The sequence below is a fragment of the Chlorocebus sabaeus genome, chromosome 7 (assembly GCF_047675955.1).
Source record: "Chlorocebus sabaeus isolate Y175 chromosome 7, mChlSab1.0.hap1, whole genome shotgun sequence".
NCBI lineage: Eukaryota > Metazoa > Chordata > Mammalia > Primates > Cercopithecidae > Chlorocebus > Chlorocebus sabaeus.
In genome coordinates this window covers 98,816,611-98,840,207 of record NC_132910.1, presented here as the reverse complement: position 1 = coordinate 98,840,207, position 23,597 = coordinate 98,816,611, and the positions used below count along the sequence as shown (strand labels likewise).

General features: G+C 44.5%; 1 protein-coding gene across 4 annotated transcripts in view; it reads right to left on the bottom strand.

Moving 5' to 3' along the window:
• The window catches only part of ARHGAP10 (Rho GTPase activating protein 10), a 335,394-nt gene that overhangs the window by 6,649 nt on the left and 305,148 nt on the right, over window positions 1-23,597 (bottom strand). For all 4 annotated transcript variants that reach the window (XM_007999938.3, XM_073017668.1, XM_073017667.1 and 1 more), the window contains 3 exons: window positions 19,270-19,429; window positions 2,700-2,852; window positions 1,506-1,597 (listed from right to left, as the gene is read on the bottom strand). In XM_007999938.3, the coding sequence (XP_007998129.1) occupies window positions 1,506-1,597; window positions 2,700-2,852; window positions 19,270-19,429 (405 nt within the window). The remainder of the gene's footprint in view (window positions 1-1,505; window positions 1,598-2,699; window positions 2,853-19,269; window positions 19,430-23,597) is intronic.

The following is a 23,597-nucleotide window of genomic DNA, read 5'->3' as shown; positions in this document are numbered from 1 at the left end:
TGGAACTACTTCAGTCTTTGATAACATCTTTGAGAATTTGAATTAAAATTAGAACTCCCTACTTCCAAACTTACTATGGTGTAAACTAATCCCTCCCCCAACCCATTTTTCTTTTTTGAGATGGGGTCTCACTATGTTATCCAGGCTGGCCTCGAACTCCTGGGCGCAAGTGATCCTCCTGCCTCAGCCTCTGCATGAGCTGGGACGACAGGTGTGCACCACTGCACCCGACTTTAATCCATCTTCATGGCTGATTCAACCCGCTGTGTCAATTTTTGTTATTTGCAGCCTAAGGTATCCTAATAGACACACCTTCTACCAAGGTAACTATCTCACAAACCATATGCAGGAGGGAGTTCAGAGTCTTCTAAACAAATCTAATCACACAAAATAAAAACTCATCACATTTCTCAAATGAGTGCGTTTCAATACTACCATCTCAGCCTCCCCTTCAGCCATATGGTGTGCCGACGTGAGACAGGCTTGGGGCAGGGCAACTACGTTCCACATTCTCTTGGCAAAACTGCATGTATGTGATGGTAATGGAGGAATGATCTTGCTTCTATTCCGAGAACAAAATTTCTCCACAAAAAGTCTAATTCTGTTCCATGTGGGGTTTTGTTGTTGTTGTTTGTTTTCTGACACTACCAGGAGTCCCTGTCTCTGAAGAGCACATATCACACGCATATAGAAATCTATTCTAAATGAGGCAACTTGCTTTCTAAAAAACAATCGTCAGCAAATGCTGCATTACTGACAATACACCACTGTGCCTCGTGTTGATACATTCCACATATCCCAAACATTCTGGATAATCAACCATTCCATTCCAAGCATCTCAGGTTCCTACTGCTTCCCTGGAACTCTTCTGAGGAGCTCCACCCACACATGACAGCACGGTTTCCATAGCAACCAATACATTTCATAATGAGCAGGACTGGGGAGGGAAGAAAGCAAGAGCAGGGGACAAAAGACACTGAGCCATAAGAGAACTTTTGGAAATATTCAACCAGTCATAGCTCCTAAATGCTTGTGTATGAATATTAAATCCTCAAAAGCTACACCCTTGTTTCAATATGCAAAGTCAATACCTGAATCTGGAGACTCACACGCTGTTCAAATCAGCAAAACTGTAAAGCACAAAAATGGGAAGGGAAATAGAAATCGAAAATGTTTAAGCATAGTAGTATTCTCGGATGACTCAGAGTTGGTAAACCTGAAGCGTTTAGTGGACTTGGTTAGCAACTCTGGGAGAACAAATATAATAAAAGTGTGCAAATCAGAAATATTTTTTAAGTGCAAGTGACACTAGATTCCAGCCATCAACGACAGGCCCCTGGTATTGGGGCCTAGGAGCCGAACACAGCAGCTTAATCCAGTCCAAAGCATCAAGCGGGACACTCACCCTCCCAACAACAGCACCATCGCTGACTGCTCCCTCCATGCTGCAGACGTTAGTAATCCGGCGGACAGGATTAATAGAGGAGGCCCCCACTAACACTTACCATCCTCAAAAATTGCTCCTATTTCAAAAGATAATTCCGAGCTGTGTTCTGCTTCACACGGATACACGGCTCGAGCCTTCCGACTGCTGACACTGAAAAGAAAGAAAACACAAAAGACACCAATGAAAATGTGGAAAACAGAGAGAAACCTCACCCCCAACCCCCTGCCCCAAATCTCACTGATGTCACCAGTAGGGCAACTCCTCCCGAAAAAGAAATTAACATGGAAGTGAACATGAGGCTAAGAATAGCACTTGATTTTCAAGTAAACGATGGGTTTCAAATCCAAGCCTTTCCTCAGGGAGCCTCTCTGAGGAGCTGTCACTGAACCACTTCACCTAATTCTCCTCCCTACCTGGTGGGATGCCCTTTCCTACCATTCAGCACTGTTAGAACCACAGGACATGTTTATTTCCAAGCACTTCAGTTGGTGTGTTAGGAAAAGCACACGCACCTGGAGACACACAGCCAGCCGGCAGAACGAGGCGGCACACCCACACTCCACAGGTGGGAAACCACGAGCCCAGATCCACCCTAGGCAGCCACCGCTCTGGAAGGGGCTTGTTGCTCTTGCCTGAGTGTTCTGTATTTACACCGTGCCTCCACCCCAAGAAAGGCACACCAGGCCCAGCTTCTCACCATTCGTTAAAGCAACCTCTGTGTCCATGCGTGAAAAGGATGGAAACCATGCTTTTAGCCAGTCTAATCAAATCCAAAGGAAATGCCTCATCTCACTGGCACGGGGGAAGCCACTGACAGGAAGAAGCCCCTAAGCCACCACAGGTGGAAGAGCCTGCTGGAGGCCAGCAGCTCTGTCCTCTATGGACCTGGCCACTGGATGCCATGGAAGCGAATGTTTCCAGTGCCAGCTTGCCTACCTTTAAAACAAAGAATGTGCTTTATACTCATGAACAAGAAGTTCTTCCAAAATAAGAACTTCTTCATAAATGCACAACCAGCACGACAGAGTAGGTTCAAGCAGGTCTCATGTAAGGCAAATCCTCCAAAGAATTTGCTACTGAACTAGGTGAGGCATGCCCCGATACAGGGTGGTAAGTGCTGTCCATGAAGTCTGGGATGCTGGGGGTATCCGGGTAAGCCTTTGCCAGCAGAGAACACAAGAACCTGCCCAGGTTCGTCAAGCCCCCTGTGTGTGCTGCCACCGTATTCCACATTCCACTCCAAACTACGTACCTTTCAGGTGGCTTGTCCACTACAGTAGCAGGAGGAGAAAAGAGGAAAGGGGATGACCCGGGTGAAGGAGGTGTCACAGCTGGGTTGGAGCTTGTTGTGGTTGGAGACTGTGGATTAAGCCACTGGACCATAGACGATCGGGTCTGACCTGGGCTAAAGGTAGGAGTTTGAAGAACAGGATTAATAGCAGAAAGGCCACAGAACATCAGATGCATGACATCCCAATCCCAGATGACTAGGTCGCTAATTCCCCTATCACCCCCGACCAGTAGGGACTGAGTCCTCTACGCATCCTGCCGGGGCTGCAGCCCAAACTATGGATAGCAACAACCCAGAAACCAGCCACAACCCCAAACTCAAGCTGTCTTACTGTCCCTCTCCGGGTTCTCCGATCTGTCCAACCTACTAGCACCCTATGAGTTCACTAGTTAGAAAACCAGAATCTAATGGCTCACAGGAGTAGCGGGATATTCAAGGTATTCATTTTTTCTAATTATAAGGAAAATCACAGGAATCTAGCATCAAGCACGTGACCGGCAGCTGCAAAAGATCAGCTAAACATTTGAAGATCTTTCACCTGCTCCTACACGTATGGCCGTGCAGAAGAAAATGCCACTGGATTCAGGCTTCCTCTAGAGAGGGCCAAAGACTAGAAATGAACAGCAAAAACTTCTAGTGACCAGACCATTTCTTAATATTTCCATTTTGTTTAAAGTCAATGTAAACAGGTCAGTGAACAGACACCTGGAATGGCCGCTAAGCACAGAGGGAGAGTTCACGTAGTTGATCCGTGTTGATCTGAATTACTCTTCAGTGACCTCAGAACTGGAGGTTTGTGACTATGGTATATGATGTTCCCTTGAGAAGCGTCTCATTTCATTCAGTGACATTTTGAACACACATGTGTTCCCTGTCTGCGGCACCCAGGTGCTCTTCACCTCAGATGCCCGCCGTCTTCCGCTAAACCAGTACACCAGTTTCCACGAGCAGTTTCCCGAGACCCACATTCCTCAGCACGCTTAGACTGTTTCCCCTGCCAGAGAACTGGCACTGAGTTCTTCAGCACCAGCATGGCCTCCTGGACAGCCCCCAGGTGCAATCCTCCAACACAGCGACACTCAGCAACCTAGGGCCAAGTTTACCCACCTGTCTCCCCATATCCGATGCTCTTCCACCTGCCCGCCTACCAGGGGCCACCCCGCCCCGGCAGCCTCCTGTCTGCCACAGCTCTGCTTCCTGGCACTCCCACCTCTGCCTCAAGCTTTGCCTTTCCTCTCAAGCTCCCCGCCCTCCTCTGCCTGCTCTAATCTTGCCTTTCCTTGGCTCAGCTCCAGTTCCACCTCCCCCAGTACTCCTCCTGTGGCCTCTCTAACCCATACACCTTCCCTGGAGGCCTGCGACACCAATACATGAAAGGGCAAGTTGACACTGGTTGTTCTCCGATGCCTTCAAGTATTTCTACTGCCTCTGCAGGAAGATCTTTAACTCTTTTTCCAGATCTCACGAAGCCAGGCAGAGTGGCAGGGACACGGAGCCATCAGCCAACATCTGAGCAACCAAATTAGAAAGTTCTAAAACCAAAACTGGATTTTACAAATCTGGTGCATAATTGACTTGGTACGTATTTAATACACTGAAGCTTTCCTATGCTTTGGTCAGTAAAACAAGGGGGTCATTAAAAAAAAATTATTCTTCAAAGAGCTTATTTACAATTCCCCTGTCCAGCCATTCATCTGGGAGTCATAAAACCTATTTTATCCCAAGGCAAGATACCTTATAAATCTTAAAGTGATCTGTATCACCAGTCACAAAAGTCACTCCGTTTTGTTTTTTTTTTTTTTTTTTAAGCAGAAAAGGAACGTTGAATGTTGTCTTACTAATCAGGAAGGGAAAGGAGAGGTAGGTGTGAGTGAACCCCTGGCAGGGAATTAAGGTCACAGTTAGCCAAACAATTGCCAAGTTATCTCCCAGCAATTATTCAAGGTGCTTGGAGGGTGGCAGTGGAGGAAGATGAGATGTTTTGCCACACCCCCCTTCAGCTCTTCAGAGTCATAAATCGTCAATGACTGCCATCCATCTGCCTAGAGGGTGGACAGTTACAGGAAGAAGATAAAGTAACTATGTGACTATATTTATGTGGCCCTTGAAAAATAAAGAGCATAAATTTTAGAGCTATTGTCTGCTTAATCCTCACATCTTTCTTTAAAAAAGAAAACCTCCGTGTGTGGTGTGTGTGGTGAGTAGTGTGTGGTGTGTGTGTGTGTGTGTGTGCGCGCGCGCGCGTGCGTGTAAAGGGAAAATACCCCTCGGTTTTTAGAAAGTGAAAGAACCACTGCAATGACAGATACAAAACAGAAAGCCCTGCCTGTCCCGCACCCTGGCTTTCTCCATCTCATCCCAAACAGGAACACAGAATCAGCAGTCCTTGTCCAGGGTCAAGTTCTCCACATTCATCTTTTCTGTTTTCTGTGATCTTCCTGTTGCTGTTTAACACACACATGTGCTGTGTGATCCAGCACTAACCGGTTCACCAAGATTACCTCCCAGACTTCCCATGTAGACTTAAGTTTCTGTATGTGACGTCCTGGGTGTATCTCAGAAGCCTCTACAAGGTGACTCCTTTGATTTCAGAACCCCACATGGGCAGACACACTGTGAGCTGGAATATTCACAGGACGGAGCAACATGCAAGACTGGAGACAGTCTCTATGGAGATGAGGCAATGAGACGTGTGGACAACTGGAAGCCTGTGAAAGAAGAGACCTGTGCAGCCAAATAAGGTTTGGGAAGCAGCAGAGCAGGTGCTTGGATAGAGGAAATTTTTCAGAGGCTTGTCGGCCAGGGAGGATCAGGGATGAGGCAAGAAGTGAGTATATATACTTAAGTCGTGTAATGAGTTCACATCTCAAGCCAGTACACATCAGATGATAGCATGTTTCATAGTGTCTCCCAAAAGCAAGCTGTCCATATTTTTTGGAAGGCCAAAAACAAAAAACAAAACAAAACAAAACAAAAAACGTAAACATGAGCTTCGTTATGTAACCATCTCCTACTTTCCAAACTTTGGGTAACTTTTTAATAAGAAGATTTGAAAAATTTTTTAAATATTATTTAAAATGTAATACCTACAATTTCTCAAAAAACAGTAAAGTATTAGTTTCCAAAAAGAATTTCTGATATTCTCTTTCCCTTCTTTTATTTAAAATATTTTGAAGGAACATAGGCATTTTGGAATGGCAGGCCATAAGCAAAGGACGAACAGCTTTTTCCTCACCCTGGGCTCCAAGAGAGAACTGAGCCCTAAGGCATATCTATCTCTCTCTTTCTCCACCTCTCTCTCTCTCAAAGAGTGGGCTTTACCCATCATAAAAGATCCCGGTTTTCTAAGCTCCAGGTTCCTCTCTTGAGGCATGCAGGTGTGACCTGGCCCAAGCTGCACTGCCTTGTAAGAACTGGGACTCAGGGAACTGGCACAAGAGAACACTGATACTCTCATTGCTGTGATTAGTAGAGGCTGCTGGCTCCAACCGCGAGTCCCACGCCTTCTGCCAGCATCCCGGAAACGATGGTAGGCTAATTCAGTAGCTCACAAGCAGGGTAAAATTTCAGACCCTTCACAGTTCTTGACAGTATCATCATTGGGAGAATGAAAACACTCACTGGACCATTTTTTTCTACTCTGTGGTTCAGGGGAGAGCCCCACCTTTTTCCCAAAGAACATCTTTGGGAAAAAGATCAAAGGTGATTAGTGAAATAATAATTAAAAGCTCATTATGTGCTAGAACATAATGAAATATTTTGAGAGTCCTTTCCTACCATTTCCCAAATTTAAACATTTTAAAAAATCTATGTATTGCCTGTTTTCTTGTTGTCCCTTTAACTACAGATTTTTGATTAGTAAGACCGGCATGAGCACAAACCACCAATTCTGTTTAATGCCAGTTACTGACCAAGTACAAAAAAGCACCTCAGTGCCACGAGTTTCTTGAAAGCCAAGTTGCAGTTTGTGAACATGGAGGAAGAAGTCAACTGTTCCTAAAAAGCTCAGAAACCACATTTACCAAGACAGAAATACAGAGAACTACTCATATCTGTTCGCTGTCTTCCCAACTTCACACGCTACACTGCAAAAGGCTTCTCCTAAAACAGGATTTCTCTCCATTTTCAGTATGGAAGAGCCAATGTCACCCTCCTTCCTTCTCATAGAAAGGGGACAAATAGAAACAAGAGTGTTTCACTAAAAGCAGATGAAGATTTCAAATTGCTAACTTGGAAACACATTTCTGAAAATACATAGATTCAAAGTCTGCATGACTGTTCCTGAGGCCACAGAGGCATTTCTTGTGTTTAGGTGAGGTGCGTGGAAGAGCTGGGAAGACAGTAAGCAGGGAAATATGCATTTGTATAAAGGATGAGGAAACTCTGTTCTTTAAAAAGTCAACTCTTGCTTGGAAACACGGGCCTGAATTTCGAGGAAAGACCTTGTAGCTTTCACGTGCAGCAGTGGGGCCAAACCCCAAAACATGAAATCATGACAGTGCTGTGTATGTGTATACTTTACAAAGTGTATTTTTAGAAAATGGAACAGATCAGCAGTCCATGCTGCTTCTGATTCAAACTGTGATCCAATCTCCTCCAGGACCAGACTCTATGCTCCATGCATATTAAAAACGCTCTGGCAGCGGCAGATCACAAACATTTCAGAAAGGGGGAAGGGAATAGGGGCCTTAACTGTTAAAACTCGACACCAGCTGCACCGATCAGCAGAGAACTCCTGCATCTAACAAACATTTCTTGCATAACATAGACAGGTCAGGCTTTGGGCAGCACTAGAGGCACAAGCCCCTGATTCCAGCCTATGTTAGCACTGAGTGCCATCTAAATTCAAAAGGGTACAGCAAGGAGAATACGCACTAAGAAAAGAAATGAATGCTTATTTGAAGTGACTAAATCCCCCAAATACCAAGATATTTCACTACAATTATACAATATGAGATCAAATCAGAAGTTTGCACTGCAATGAAAGATTCTAAACTCTCAGTTGCCAGGTCTCTGAGCAGAAACTAACACATTAGTGAAATGATCTTTCATGCCAGTCTGGGAAACATACAGCATAAGTCTAGAACAGCTGTCCTGGGCAAGAGTGTTTGAAAATGTTAATAAAGACAGAAGGAAATATTGTAGATCTGTATATTATGGGAAAATCTCTGTTCAAATAAATGCCAGTTATTCCTTAAGTGCCAGGAGAGGGAGAACTCCACACGCAAGCACACTGTTTGGTTCCACACGAGCACACGAGCACACCGAGGGATAACAGCAGTGCAGAGAAACAAAGGCCTGTGACATGCAAGTCGCCATAACCCACGGGGTTGGGGGAAGAGGCCTTTGCTGCCCATCAGGAAGGTTCGGAGTAGACCCACTGGCTCATCATTTACGGTCTGAGGACTTCCTGTCAGGCCTTGTGCTAGTCCCTGGGGACACCTAGGCAACCGTGACACCACCTGCTCTCCAGCCAAGTGAGTGGAGAATGCCCAATTAATAACCATAATACAGGCACTGAGAGCCATGTAGAGATCTGCCCATGGTCCCTCAGAGGAAGAGTGGAGGGAGCACCTAATAACCAGGGGGATAGCCAGGAAGGCTTCCTGGAGGAGGCAGCATCTGTGTGGCACTAATGCTGAAACTGATGCTGCCATAGTCAACATCATCATCACCTCCCCACACCCAGGCTCATGCAAGGCACAACGGTGCAATCTAGCCCTGTGCTAGATGCAACATGCAGGCACAGTTCACTTATTCCCAACCACCCTATTACTCCACATGACATATGAGAAGACCATCTCAAAAAGGTGAAAGCAACTTACTCAAGGTCCTGTTTCTAGTAAACCCTGTTTTGACAAGACAGCACAGATCTCAGACCCTCAAGTCCTCTTGAGTGACTGGAATGGAATATGGAAAGAACGGTGAGACAGATGTGAGTACCGAGATATTCAGGAGGCACAATCATAACCTAAAGGCAAAGAAAGGCCATTGAGGGATTGTACACATGCAAATTACAAATGCCTAAGACTCTGCCACTCTGCACAGAGACCTGGGTGCCAAAGCTGGCAATGTCATTGCTGGCTGAGTGCCAGCTTGCAGTTTCTTCCTCCCCTAGGCTTGTTCCTCTTTTTGTCAATAGCTAGAGGCTATGCTGAGGAGGAAGCAAATGACTTAAGAGTGCTCCCCAGAGGTTGGCCCACAGTTGCCGTCATTAGTCTGCACTTGGCGTCATCCACAACCGAAACTTGGCTGAGCAACTTAAACTCCCTCAGCTAATGTGAAGAGAGTCATGACTCACCGGCTGGGTCACTGTGGGGTTTAAATGAGATAATAGGCGTAAAGCACTGAAGCACAGTAAGCAGTCAATAAACGAAGCCCTCACTATTACATATTTCTGGGTCAGACCTTACCTCTGATTTCTAGGGTTATACCATCACTAACCATTTAATTTACCAAAAGACAGCAAATCAGCTATGCAAAGGGAAAAAAGTATGGCCATATTAGGTAGACGTCATCATTTAAAAAATCTAAAGTTGCCAGGTGCAGTGGCTCACGTCTGTAATCCCAGCACTTTGGGAGGCCGAGGCTGGTGGATCACGAGGTCAGGAGATCGAGACCATCCTGACTAGCACAGTGAAACCTCGTCTCTACTAAAAATACAAAAAAATTAGCCAGCCGTGGTAGCAGGCGCCTGTAGTCCTGGCTACTCGGGAGGCTGAGGCAGGAGAATGGCGTGAACCCAGGAGGTGGAGCTTGCAGTGAGCTGAGATCGCATCCACTGCACTCCAGCCTGGGCAGCAGAGCAAGACTCTGTCTCAAAAACAAAAACAAAAAAAATCTAAAGTTGCTAATAGAAACATGACATCCTGGATTTGAGCTTGGAACAGAGAAAGAACATTATTGGAAAGACTGGTGAAGTCCACAAGAAGTCTGTGGTTTAGTTAACAGTACTGTATCAACACTAATTTCATTATTTTTTAACAAACATACCACAGTTCTGTCAGATGCTAAGGGCTGGGGGCGGGGGTGGGGGCGGGAGGTGAAGAGGGGAAGTGAAGGGTCTATGGAAACTCTGTACTATCTTTTTAATTTTTCTGTAAACCTTAAACTATACCAAAATAAAAATTTATTTTAAATGATACATTATAAAAAGAACAACCTCACATAGATTTTTCAGTCGCTGAAACACTAATGGCCTTTTGAAATTATAAACAAACATTTGGGGGCATCCAAAACCCATAGGGAAAATGTCTGGTTGGTTTAATGACAAGAAGAGATGTGTGAAGCTTACACTTAAAATCATCTGCACTCTCCATCTACCACCACAGTGGTAAACTACACTTCCTGAAGCTGGGTTTTAAGAAAGGGGGGCCCTTCCAAACAGACTTGTTTTGATTACTGATTAGCTAGAGATCGGCAAACTTATTCTGTAAAGGGCCAGAGAGTAAATACTTAAGTTTGGCAGACCTTCTGCAACTACTCAATTCTGCTATCACTGTCGGTTAAAAAGCAGCCACAGACAAAACGTAAACAACTAAGTGTAGCTGTGTTCCAATAAAACTTTATAAAGACAAGTGGCAGTGGGCCACAATTTGCTCACCCCTGGATTAAATGGGCCAGATAAGAAGCCTGGGAGGGACGCAGGGGTTGGGGGAGATGAAGGCAATTTGGATGGAGAATCCCCTCCATCTTTACTGGTTTCGTGGTGCAGGGCTCCCTTGTTGGTGCCTGGGGCTGACCCACAGGTACCCAGCGCTTTCCTGCAACAGAGGCCCGCTTCAACTGTACGAGATCACCTCCCAGGCAGCAGGGAGCCAGCCAATACAGGAAGCCAGCATGTAAAAGCAGTAACTTGTTCACCTTTGAGAACAAATACCTTCTCCCTCCGTTTCCCCCAGATGGAGTCTTGCTCTGTCCCTCAGGCTAGAGTGCAGTGGCGCAATCTCAGCTCATTGCAACCTCTGCCTTCCAGGTTCAAGCAATTCTCGTGCCTCAGCCTCCCAAGCAGCTGGGATTACAGGTGTGTACCACCATGCCAGGATAATTTTTAGATTTTCAGTAGAGATGGGGTTTCACCATGTTGGCCAGGCTGGTCTCGGAACTCCTGACCTCAACTGATCTGCCTGCCCCAGTCTCCCAAAGTGCTGGGATTACAGGTGTGAGCCACCGCACCCAGCTGAGAACAAATATCTTTTGCAGGAAGTACGCGGTCAGGAAGAGGAGGAAGGGCACTGCAGGAAATCCCTCAAGCCCCATGAAGGAAGGCCTGCCATGTTTAACACTCAGTCCTCAACTTGTGTGATCCTGAGGCTCCTACATGGATTTCCTCCTCCAACAAGAAAGCACACCACCACCTAGTCATCTGACAAGGTTCACTCCCAAACCCCACTCTCTTATAGCAAAAGTTCTTGATTTTGCTGTAAGAGAACAGCTGCAGAATTCCATCTCTGACCAATCTCCCACTCAAAGAGTTCTCCTTGAATCCTATCTTCCTTCCAGATGATCAGTGTGGAATCAGGTAGGAGGGCTGAACTTTAGCTTGCTAGCTGAACAGAAAAGGAACTGTAACTTCATTTCAGAAAATTCGGGGGCATTTGAGGTCTGAAGGTTATAGTGCTGCAGAGTCACCGACAGGAATGTTTCAACCAGCTGCTACCCAATATGAGGGCTGAACATCTTCAACAGGGTCAAGCACAGCTCCAAAGAGACACAGATACTGTGCTCAGAAAAATCCACCAATTACTTACAAACAGATTTATGGGTTATTTGTTGTAATGGGTGCGGTACCTGGGTATGCAGCTCAGCATAAGTTATAAATGTGTTTGGGTCTCAGTAGGCTCCCCATGCCTTGATCATGTGATAGCCAAGGGTCTATTCTCAGAGGCTCTGACAAAGCAGATCCCCAAAGCAAGACACTAGGAGAGGAGCCCCAGCTGAGTCCTCTGGGAATAAATACAGTAACTGCTAAAAACAACACAACTTCAGGTCAACATCTAGAGCTTCTCCAAGGCTAGAAAGGTTCTCTCTCTGAGCTATTTAGTAAGGAGATTATGTAACTGATGAACCAGGAAGTTGGGGTCAAGTTAAACTAAGAATATTGAATTACGTGCTCAGAGGAAAGGAAAATCCCAGCAAGTGGCTGCCTCCAGCTCTCAAGGGAGCAGTGATTGGGTTTTATTACATGTGGTATCTGGAAACCTCACCCCGGCCCAGAGGGATGGACGTTATTATTCCCCTTTTACAGATCATCTTGCTAAGCCTTTGTTTGCTTAAATCACTTATATAAGATCTTCAAGGTTGTAAGAAACAGAACGTGGATGCAAAGCCAGGCCTGTTTGAAATCAGTGATTTACCAATGTAAACGGTCTCGAACTTACAGAGAGAGCCCGTGAGGTCCTTACCTTATTTAGATATTGAGACACAGCCAATTCATGAATAGCAAATAATAAATTACAACAATGGCATCAAGTAAGAAAATCTTTAACAACAAAAACCAGTTAAACTAAAAACCAAAAATGACTGATGCAAGACTTAACTGTTTTTAAAGTCTTAAGTAGTGGAAAAGCTACTACAAAATTCAGACATGTCTTTATTTTGGGAAGTCATCTTTTCATGGTAGAGCTCTAAAGCTACATGGACTATCAACATTCTGACTTAAAAATAAAACCTCCAAATTTCAGCACCTGCAGCTACAGCACAGCAAAGGAAGACACGAATTAGGCCACATGCAAGTGCCAAGTACACAAAGCAGATCCCAAAAATACCCCAGCAAGCCACAATGGATGTGTATCAAAGCATGCAAGGGGCCAGGCAGTCGGCATAGCATAATTTCTATACAAAGTCGGAGAGAAGAAATTCAAGAAAACATACAGGACAAAAGTTGTACCCCCAAACTGAATGTGACTAGACACTGTGATGGTAGATGGCCAATTATACAGGCCCCGAGATTCACTTCCAGAGTGTTTCTGAAGCTGAAGGGAGACAACTGAATATCATATTACTCATAAAAAGATTATGGATGCTGCCTGGTTGCACAGATCAAATTTCCAAGTCTCTCCAGCGCTGCTGTGGGGGAGAAGGCCCTCCTCCCCGCATCTCAGCCAAGGTGTTAGATGATGAATTCGCAGCAACCAGATTCAAGTGTTTATTCCCCATAGATAATTATAAACCACAGCCACATGACTTAATGTAAGGTCAGTGTTTCCTCTTCAATCCAAGGGCACTGACCAGTTGACAGCCATGGCTGTTTCACTGAGTTTCAGAATTGGAGCAGGGTGAAGAATACCTGCAATTCAAACAATGTCCCCATATGCAACTGCACAATTTCGATTTCTACAGTAAAACAAGTCACTGGGCAGACACATGAGCGGTCAAACTCACCTGTCCTTTACTGCTTGTGTGGCTTGGGCCAATTTTCCTATGTCCTTTGTGCCTTTTAATCTTTAAAAATGACTATATATCTACCCCACTGGGTTGATGCAAGCATTAAGAGGAAATGTCATTTACAACACAGCTGAAACAAAGTCTGGTGGCCCATAATACTAAATGTTTCATGGTCTCTGAGCCTGGAAGTGCCAAGAGGGTATCTAAACATACTTCTCTGCAGCCTCAACCACTAGCCTCTGCTAAAGCAAAAGGTTCTACTCCCTTGAATCCCCAGACCCTTAAGAGGTAGGGGAAGGAGCTAACCTCCATGCAGAATTTAACAGGCTGCTGTGGGCTCACAGCAAGGCAGCATGCTCCTCCTGTTCATTTGGCCCTGTTCTGCCTTAGATTTGAGCTCCCTTAGACCTCCACTATCTAAGTGACCCTGCTGTTTACTTAGGTATGGTAACAGGTACTGGCTGCCAATTCATTCTTCACAGTACCCAGAATCAGAGACCACATCCTTCCACAACAAGGCACTAGGCTCTACTAGAGATCTCAGTGTAACCCACTGCATTCTGTAACCAGAGCCCACATACAAGTAAACAGAGTAAAGCTGCTAATTTTATTAGGAAATCATCCCCCTACTAACCAACAAAGATGCAGGAAGTTTTTGCAATGGGAAGTTCATTCCTTTAGGTTACTTATCACCCTCTCCTGACCTGAAATTTACAGAGCTTCCCACTCCTTATTACAAAAGCAGTATATGTTCATTTTGGTCAAGTTAGGGGAAAAAAAAAAAGCAAATGTGTAAAAAGCACTTTTAAAAGATACATCTATTTTTTTTTTTAATAATCTGATTAAGATACCAACTTCTGGGGTGAACTGACCACCCTGGCCCTCAAGGAATGCTGGGTTGAGGAAGCCCTCTCTGAAGGAGGAGGGAGAGGGAAGAAGGAAAGACAGAGAGGGGGGAAGGGAGGAAGTGAAGACAGAGTTCACCAGTGACTGCCACCCTGTAACTTCTCATAGCAACTTTCTCAGTAGGCGCCAGATTCACAGAAATCTATTAAAAATGATCTAAAATGATTATTTTTCTGAACTTTAGGCAAATCATTCACGGTTTACTGTGGTATACTAAGCCACAAATCATATTTAAGGGGGGTACTTTGGTATCTCCCAGCAAAATTTACTGACTTCCTGAAAAGCAATCATGGAACCAACAGTCAAGTAATTTGAAATGCCAAGCAGTTGTCTGTGAGAAACCCCCATTCATTTGCCCAATTTAAAGGAAACAAGTGATTTCATTGACAAGAATAAAAATGGTTACCAGTGAGTACAAAGTAGATGATGACATGCACAAGGCTGTATATGGGAATAGGAAGGTGTTATCTAGTGATTTTAAATAACTGACATCAAGTCTGAGTAGGCACAAATCTCAGTGGCACAATGACAGCTTGAGGCACTAGCTGGGATAGATGCTTTAGGGATATCTTAACATTCAGGATAAATAAAGCCAAGCCTCTCAGTGGGCGGGAGAGGGGAATCTACTGCCCTCCTGGGCTGCCAGGGTGCAGAGTGAGATGCATCTCAGGGTGCCAGCACCCCGAACTAGAGTGAGCTCTTCTGAGACCATGCCATCTTGAATTTGAGAATGTGCCGGCAGAAAAGGAGGTGATCCTTTTCATTTGAAATCTGTAGAGGAAGCAGATAGCAATGCCTGATATTTCTTAAAAGAGATTCTCATCTGTGGCAGAGAATCTAAAAGGATTACTTGTCAAGGGCCTGGCTCCATCCATTGCAATAGAAGAAAACCTGTTTAGCAAAAACTACTTTATTGTGGGGAAAAAATGACTTTGGAACATTTGAAATACCTTGACCTATGATGTAATGTCCTCCAAGGAGACTGAGCTAGCACTTCTTCACTGGCAATGAAGTCACCCATCACCTTACTGAGTGTGCAGGTAAGTAATAGCTACAGATTGATTGACTGCAATGAATAACACCCACAAGTCATAAACATCAGCAGAAACCCAAGGAATCCAATTCTGCTGCATTGTTTTCTACCTATCAGAGGCAACAGCTGCACTGACACACTGCCTATGTCAGAACCACGGCTACTGTACATTTTCCTCTGCAAATTGTTTTCCAGTGGATGAGACTTTAGCATTTTTGTTCGACAGATCTACTGGGGCCCTATGTGATCCACATGAATTTGGACTCCATTCCGTAGGACCTGAGATCACAGTACAGGCATTGCCTCCTATTAAGAGCCCTGAGTAGAGTTTTAATGACCCCATAGCAACTTTGGTTAAAAGGGATCTTAATGAGCATTTACTTAGAACCTATCATATTTAATACTGTACAGCTGGTATGCAGAGATAAAGGGGAAAAAGACAAGAGAACACACAATGAGAACTTATAAAGGCTAAGGAAACAAAACACAGTAAGGAGCAAATGGTAAGATTAATTGTGTGGAACTGCTAGAGGAAGAGTTTGTAATAAGAAAGAAGATGAATCAGCCAGGCACGGTGGCTCACACCTGTATCAGCCAGGTGGCTCACACCTGAATCAGCCAGGCGGCTCACACCTGAATCAGCCAGGCACGGTGGCTCACGGTGGCTCACAGCACTTTGAGAGGCCCAAGCAGGCAGATCACGAGGTCAGGAGATCGAGACCATCCTGGCTGACAAAGTGAAACCCCATCTCTACTAAAAACACAAAAAGTTAGCCAGGTGTGGTGGCGGGCACCTGTAGTCCCAGCTACTTGGGAGGCTGAGGCAGAAGAATGGCATGAACCCGGGAGGTGGAGCTTGCAGTGAGCTGAGATTGCACCACTGCACTACAGCCTGGGTTACAGAGCAAGACTCCGTCTCAAAAAAAGATGATGATGAATAAGAAACCAAATTTAGTAGCCTAAGAGACATTCAGTAACATACAGAAAGAAATGAGATTTCCAAAAGGTAGCATTTTTATAAATACATAATTAAAATAAGAAATTAAATGTTTACTAATAATTATGTCAATATCACAAAAAAGTTCAAAGAATATAAGATCCAATTCCCATCATTAAGAATTTTATGGCCGGGCACGGCAGCCCACACCTGTAATCCCAGCACTTTGGGAAGCCAAGGCGGGTGGATCACTTGAGGTCAGGAGTTTGAAATCAGCCTGGCCAACATGGTGAAACCCCATCTCTACTAAAAGTACAAAAAGTAGCCAGTGTGGTGGCACATGCCTGTAATCCCAGCTACTTGGGAGGCTGAGGCACAAGAATCACTTGAACCCAGGAAGTGGAGGTTGCAGTGGGCCGAGATCGTACCACTGCACCCCAGCCTGGGTGACGGAGTGAGACTCTGTCTTTGCCACCCCGCCACCCACCCCACGAAAAAAAAAAAAACCCCAATTTTATGATCTAGCTTGGGGTAAGGGAAAGTTTAGATAGACATGTAGAAACATTTATTCCATATAAATATCAAATAATACTAAAAGGCAAATATTAAACAATACTCAAAGGCGACTTGAATTTCTTAGCGCCAAATAATGAGTATCAGCAAAAATATTGACAAGGGATCTCTCTAGAGGCTCCCTGTAGATTAGAGCATGGGGAAGACTTTCTGGAGGTGAAGATTAAATTAGACCGTGAAGATAGGTCAGGATTGGCTTGTGCAAAAAAGCACAACGGATATTTGAGGCAAAGAGAACCAAAGCATGTGGGAAGCACACACAGGCTACTGGGAGGCAGCAATGCAGGACCCTAGAAGAGTGTTTTTCTAAACAAAAGAGGTGGAGAAATCACTTATCCTAATTACACTCCTCAGAGAAGCAACTTACACTCAGCACAGCCCTGGAAGCAGGCGAGGAGCAGCGGATGGTCTTCTCTATCAAGGCTCACTCATTGTCACCTGAAAACTCCTTAGAAAGGCAGGCTCTCAGGTCCCTTCTCAGACCTACTGAATCCTCAGCTCTGGGGTGGGGCCAGCAGAGTGGGTCTTAGTGAGACCTACAGGGGGTCCTGGTGCGTGCCCAAGTCCAAGAGGCACATATCTATATACAAACTTGCAAACATAATGACAAATCGTGACCGATACACACTCATCAGTAAATCCTTTAAAAGATACATAAGAAACATTTTAATATATACTTCAGAGAAACACAGATGTATTCCATCCATGGCACAGAAAAAAAAAAAAAAAAAAAAAAAAAAAAAGATCAAGTTTCTCAAGTAGGAGAAAGTCTCCATTTAAAAAAAAAAAAAAAAATCTCCTCTCCAGGCTTGCTTCAACTACTCCCCCCAACCCCCTTTTTGGCCTCTCAAGGTTGGAGTGCTTTTCACGACATTTAAAAATGCGTATGAATAGGAAGCTAGGGAATTCACTCCTCATTTGATTTATGACCAAAAATATCAAGCCCTTCTTGTTTCAGGCATGGACGTGTTGTGAATTGAGTGTTGGCTGTACCATGGCTCATAATGTCACTTTTCTGCAGAACTACTATGGAAGAAAGATGACTGCCTAAACTGCACTCCACTGCCTGTGATATCCACTTACCGAAAGGCATAATTAGGGATCTGGTTTTCACTGAAACACACACACAAGCTAAATTCCACCTCAAGTGTAACTAGGATTATAGATTCTGGGTGCCTAGGTAACTACTGTTATTGTTGCTTGTAGTACTACGGTGAAACAAAATTTTTATTGTGGAAAAGGAACAGTAACGGTGACAAGCATACCTGAGTAATGTAGGATTTAAATCCACAATCCTCAGCATAAAAAATAAGCACAGATGAAAACATTGGCAGGAAAAATCTCATCTGGAGAATGTGTTTCCATACTTGGAGTCCCAGTTAGATTTTCAAAGTCTTCAGGTCACCCCCAAATTCTGGCATGCCAAATGTCTCCCGGCCTCTCTTAATACTTAATAAGTTCATAATCATTTCATGTGAATCCAGTAGTAACTATAAAAAGCCAAGTAATCTGAGGAACACTTTCCAGTCCATTTAAAGTCCCAAGAATGCCCAGCTAGGGTCAGATGACACCATTATCTATAATTTATTTTAAGCAACTTTGGCTTCAAAAAAAAATTTTTAAGACTCTCTGGATGGGCTGGGCATGGTGGCTCACGCCTGTAATCCCAGCACTTTGGGAGGCTGAGGCAGGTGGATCACCTGAGGTCAGGAGTTCAAGACCAGCCTGGCCAAGATGGTGAAACCCCATATCTACTAAAAATACAAAAATTAGCTGGGTGTGGTGGCAAACACCTGTAATCCCAGCTACTTGGGAGGCTGAGGCAGAATAATCACTTAAACCCAGGAGGTGGAGGTTGCAGTGAGCCAAGATGACACCACTGCACTCCACCCTGGGCAACAAGAGCAAAACTCTATCTTTAAAGAAAAAACTCTCTGGATGAATTATAAATGCATTTTTAGATAAAATTTGATTGACTAATCAAGTACTGTCTTGCAATTATTAGTGGAGTTTTCTCTTCTCTGAACACTTGTTTGAAACATGATGCCCTTTTGGGTTCCACATCACCACCATCCTGCCTTTAAACAGCCTTGGTCAACACAGCCAGACAAGCCCTCACAGGTTCAAGGTACTTTATTTGTATTAATATTATTCGTCCTAATACACTTGAGCTGACCTGCACATGCCTGGCACTAAACCAAACTGAGAAGATAAAATCAAACATGTCAACCATCACGTCTCAACTCTGCAGGACGCTATCGAGCAAAACAGAGCAGAATGCTAGCATACTGCTCTCAGAAATTCATGTAAGTAAAATATCATTCTATAGACAGTTTCAACAGTCTGTCCATCAGCATGCATTCCCACATCTCTAAAAGTCTGCATAACTAGTGGGGAAACATCTTGGGTGGGATAGTAACAAATTTCCTTTGCAGAATCCAAAACTGCCCAGGAATTGAACTTAGATCAGATTTGACATAGCATCCATCTACCCTTCCATACTAGAAACAAAGAGAGTATTCAAGGAAGGCTCTGTTTTAAGGACCCTTCTCCCTTTGGTGGCCCCTCTGATAAGACAATAAGGGTTCCTTGATGTAATGGCTTCAGCACCCACTGGTCACTGCTCATGGAAACTTCAAAAGGAACTAAGTCATGCCTTCCTCCCTTCAGCACCCAACAGAAGCATGGTGACTTACATAGTGGATGCCCAGTCTCCAAAGCTCCCTCCGTCTGCCAGAAGGTGGTTTTTGTCTGGTCCAGGAGGCCCAGGGAGAGCTGCAGTCACGGGAGACGGGGAGGAAAGTGAGTCCAGACTGCTAGTAGGGGTGTCCTCCTTGGAAGGGTTAGGATTGTCACCTAGGAGGAAAAAAAGGCATCGAATTTCAAACAAATACCAGAGAAGAAAAAACTCCACTAATAATTATATGGTGTTACTTGATTTGTTAATCAAATGATAAAATTACATTTACAGTTCAGCCTGACAGTATCTGGGTGTCCTGTCTTTACATTTTTTTTTAAATCAAAGATGCTTAAAATAAACCACAGATAATACACAGTGAGGAATGTTTTCCCTACAAAAAAACACAATGCTCAAAATCAGATAATGGAAGATAAAAGGCACAATGGTGGCCACAATGACTTCCTCACTATAAGCAGTCCAGGTATAAACCAATGAAATCAAGAACAGCTCCAAGCAGCACACCAGCCCTGTGGGGTCCAACCTGTTCCTTTCTGGTCACCTATTGGTTAAGTCATTCTCAGTTGCCACTTACTGCATAATAAATTAGACAACTCTAAAAGAGCCTTGTCTTCTGAGCTGGTATCTTGGATTATAATTTCTTTTTTTTTTTTTTTTTTTTTTTTTTGAGACAGAGTCTCGCTCTGTCGCCCAGGCTGGAGTGCAGTGGCCAGATCTCAGCTCACTGAAAGCTCCACCTCCCGGGTTCACGCCATTCTCCTCCCTCAGCCTCCCGAGTAGCTGGGACTACAGGCGCCCGCCAACTTGCCCAGCTAGTTTTTTGTATTTTTTAGTAGAGACGGGGTTTCACCGTGTTAGCCAGGATGGTCTCGATCTCCTGACCTCATGATCCGCCCGTCTCGGCCTCCCAAAGTGCTGGGATTACAGGCTTGAGCCACCACGCCCGGCCCTTGGATTATAATTTCTAATACCCCAACATTAAAATCCCACACATAGACAAACTTCCATTTCCCTCTGGACATCAGGGAGGGTACTACAAAAGAGTTAGGCTTTTGTGGTGATGGCACAGGATGAATTTAAACCAAAGCTAATTTTTTTTAAGTGAGTTGCACAATGTATGCATTCACAGGGGACCATTTTATTAAATATGTTTAGTATAATTTGTGTACATTATGGGCTTGGGTAGAAAATGCAGAAGATGGAAGAGAGAGCTCACAAGAGCAGTTATTTCCCTCTACTGGTTTTGCTTTCATGGTCCTCCCAGCTGATCTGCACCCATCAAGGCTCGGCCCTTAGGCCTAATCCTCAGTCCCCATTAAATATTAACTGCTCCAGGCAACCCTGCAGAGGCAGCAACGTTCTATAAAGATAGCACTGACTTGGCCTTGAGTTTATAGGTGATGGTCCTAAACTGCTATGGAAGCAAATGTGACACATATAGAGGTTCATAACCCCAGCCCCCAACAGCTTGTAGCTGATTAAAGCTTCATGTTTCCTCAGTCCCAGGCCCTAGAAACAGCAAGCAAGAACTCCAGCAACAGCAAGGACCTTGCTCTCAAAAAACATCTTAGATGGTTTTGTTTTTTTTTGTTTGTTTGTTTGTTTTTTGAGATAGAGTTTCACTCTTGTTGCCCAGGCTGGAGTGCAATGATACGATCTCGGCTCACCGCAACCTCCGCCTCCCAGGTTCAAGCAATTCTCCTGCCTCAGCCTCCCGAGTAGCTGGGATTACAGGCATGCACCATCACACCCGGTTTATTTTGTATTTTTAGTAGAGATGGGGTTTCTCCACGTTGAGTCTGGTCTCAAACTCCTGACCTCAGGTGATCCGCCCACCTCGGCCTCCCAAAGTACTGGGATTATAGGCGTGAGCCACCGTGCCCAGTCAGATGGATTTCAATTCTCCTAAAAATGAAGCACAGGAGAAATTCCAGGCTCTGATTAAGCTAGCTCCCCAGACTGTAATCTTGAAAACTGATTGTACAAAGTAATTCTTATTGACTCCTGACCCAGCTTACAATGAAAGGTTAAGAGAGAAAATCTTACAAACGGAGCTCTAGAACAACTGAATCCAGACAAGCAGGACTTGGAGATGGTGGTGATGGCTGGAAGAAGAAATTGTTTATGACGGGTACTGCGGGGGACACCTGGCGGACCCTGTGCAGAAGATTCTGATGAGGAAGAGTTTTCTGCATGAGAGCTGCGCACTAACCAGCTGCACCACTGGAACTCCAAAGAGTTTTCTGAGCTCTTTCTTTCGTAAGTTGTGTTCCCAGGGAGGGTGGAGGAGATGGCTGAGCAAGAGATGAACCGTATCTCCACAGGGCAGTTCTTCTCCCTGTCCTGAGTCTATTTATAAAGTCTAGAAGACTCTACAATTGCTCTTTCAGTGAAGCCACTTTTTCCACAGTGCTTCACCACAAAAACGTTTAGCTAATTGGAGAAATTCAGCTCCAACAGAAGGGCCAATTTTCAGGCAAATGGACCAAAACCCACTGGTAGACCACTGCTATGATTTCCTTTTAATTTATTTTCTTTCTGGGATCCAGTCCACTTTGGAACAAAAACCACGTCATCCCCTGTGCCCAGCGAGCTCAACTCCATCCAGTTCTTTTCTATGAAAGAGCCCAAGTGCCGCGAGGGGACTGGCCTCCAGCCTTCCCCGGCCCCTCCCTGTGTCTTTCATTCATCATGAGCAATGACTCCCCCCAAAATTAAGAGAATCTCAAATGGAACACCAGCACAGAGTCCAGAGTAAACCTGAACATTGACCTGGCATGACGGCTGCCCTCAGGGCTCAGCTAGACGCACCAAACTGTCATCAGTTCTGAAGCAGAACAGGATCACCTTCACAGCAAGTCAGATGCCAGCAGCTCCCTGGCTGCAGGAGGCTGGACCCAGGCCCTCAGTCCTCCCTGGGCTGTGTGCCCTGACGGCCGGGCAAGGCATGACATGGCAGAAGCAGCAAAGGAGAGTCTGGGACCGGTTTATTCCCTGACTCACTCCTACCAAGAGAAACCTGTCAATGAGAAGCAACTTTGGGGAACTGGAGACCAGGGGTTTAATGTTACTTTTGAAAGATGCCTGAAATGTTTTTACAACCAGATACAGCAGATCATTTACACTGCCTCTAATCCTTTTCCCAAGCAGACTGACACAGCACAAATTGTCATTCAACACATTAAATCACATTCTATTAAGAGAGTTTTCTCTTCCTTCCTGCCAAACAGTGGCAATCTGAACCCTCCAGTGAAAATAATATTGGTAGAAGGGAATGTTGACACAAGCTGATCAAAGGAGAAGACACCTCACCCTACTTTCCAAGTGTACAGAGTTCCTTCCTCCTTCACTGTTCAGGAATGAGTTTACCTACTTGAGAGAATCACTGAATTTGAGGGAGAATAAATTATCAGGTACATAAACATTAAATACAACCATTTCTGAAACTTTAGTTCACCAAAAATCAAATTAGCATTTTTTAACTAGTATGAAAATAATAAAACTGGCCGGGTGCGGTGGCTCAAGCCTGTAATCCCAGCACTTTGGGAGGCCGAGACGGGCGGATCACGAGGTCAGGAGATCAAGACCATCCTGGCTAACACGGTGAAACCCCGTCTCTACTAAAAATACAAAAAACTAAGCCGGGCGAGGTGGCGGGCGCCTGTAGTCCCAGCTACTCCGGAGGCTGAGGCAGGAGAATGGCGTAAACCCGGGAGGTGGAGCTTGCAGTGAGCTGAGATCCGGCCACTGCAGTCCAGCCCGGGCTACAGAGCAAGACTCCGTCACAAAAAAAAAAAAAAAAAAGAAAAGAAAAGAAAAGAAAATAATAAAACTTAAAAAACATTCTATGTTCTTCTTTTAGAATGAATACATATATATATGAAAAAACGCATATACATTTTTTCCTTATACATTTTTCATATATATTTATATATCTATATTTATACATCTAAAATATGTGAGAGAGAGAGAGAGAGAGAGAGTGTGTGTGTGTGTGTGTGTGTGTGTATTTTTTTTTAAGAGATAGGGTCTCTCTATGTTGCCCAGCCTGATCTCGGACTTCTAGGTTCAAGTGATTCTCATGTCTTGACTTCTCAAAGTATTGGGATTACAAATGTGAGCCACCACCCCTGGCTGGGAATAAAGATTTTAAATCCCACGAAACTAACTTAAAATTGAGAATTAAAGTCAGATACACTCATTATTTTTCCCTATCATTTCTTCTGAGTGATCACACAATCTCTCCCCTCAGGTGTTACCCTTTAACAGGCATCTACAAACAGACAAATCACCTCTGGATAAAAAGGTTGTTCCAGCGAGTGAACA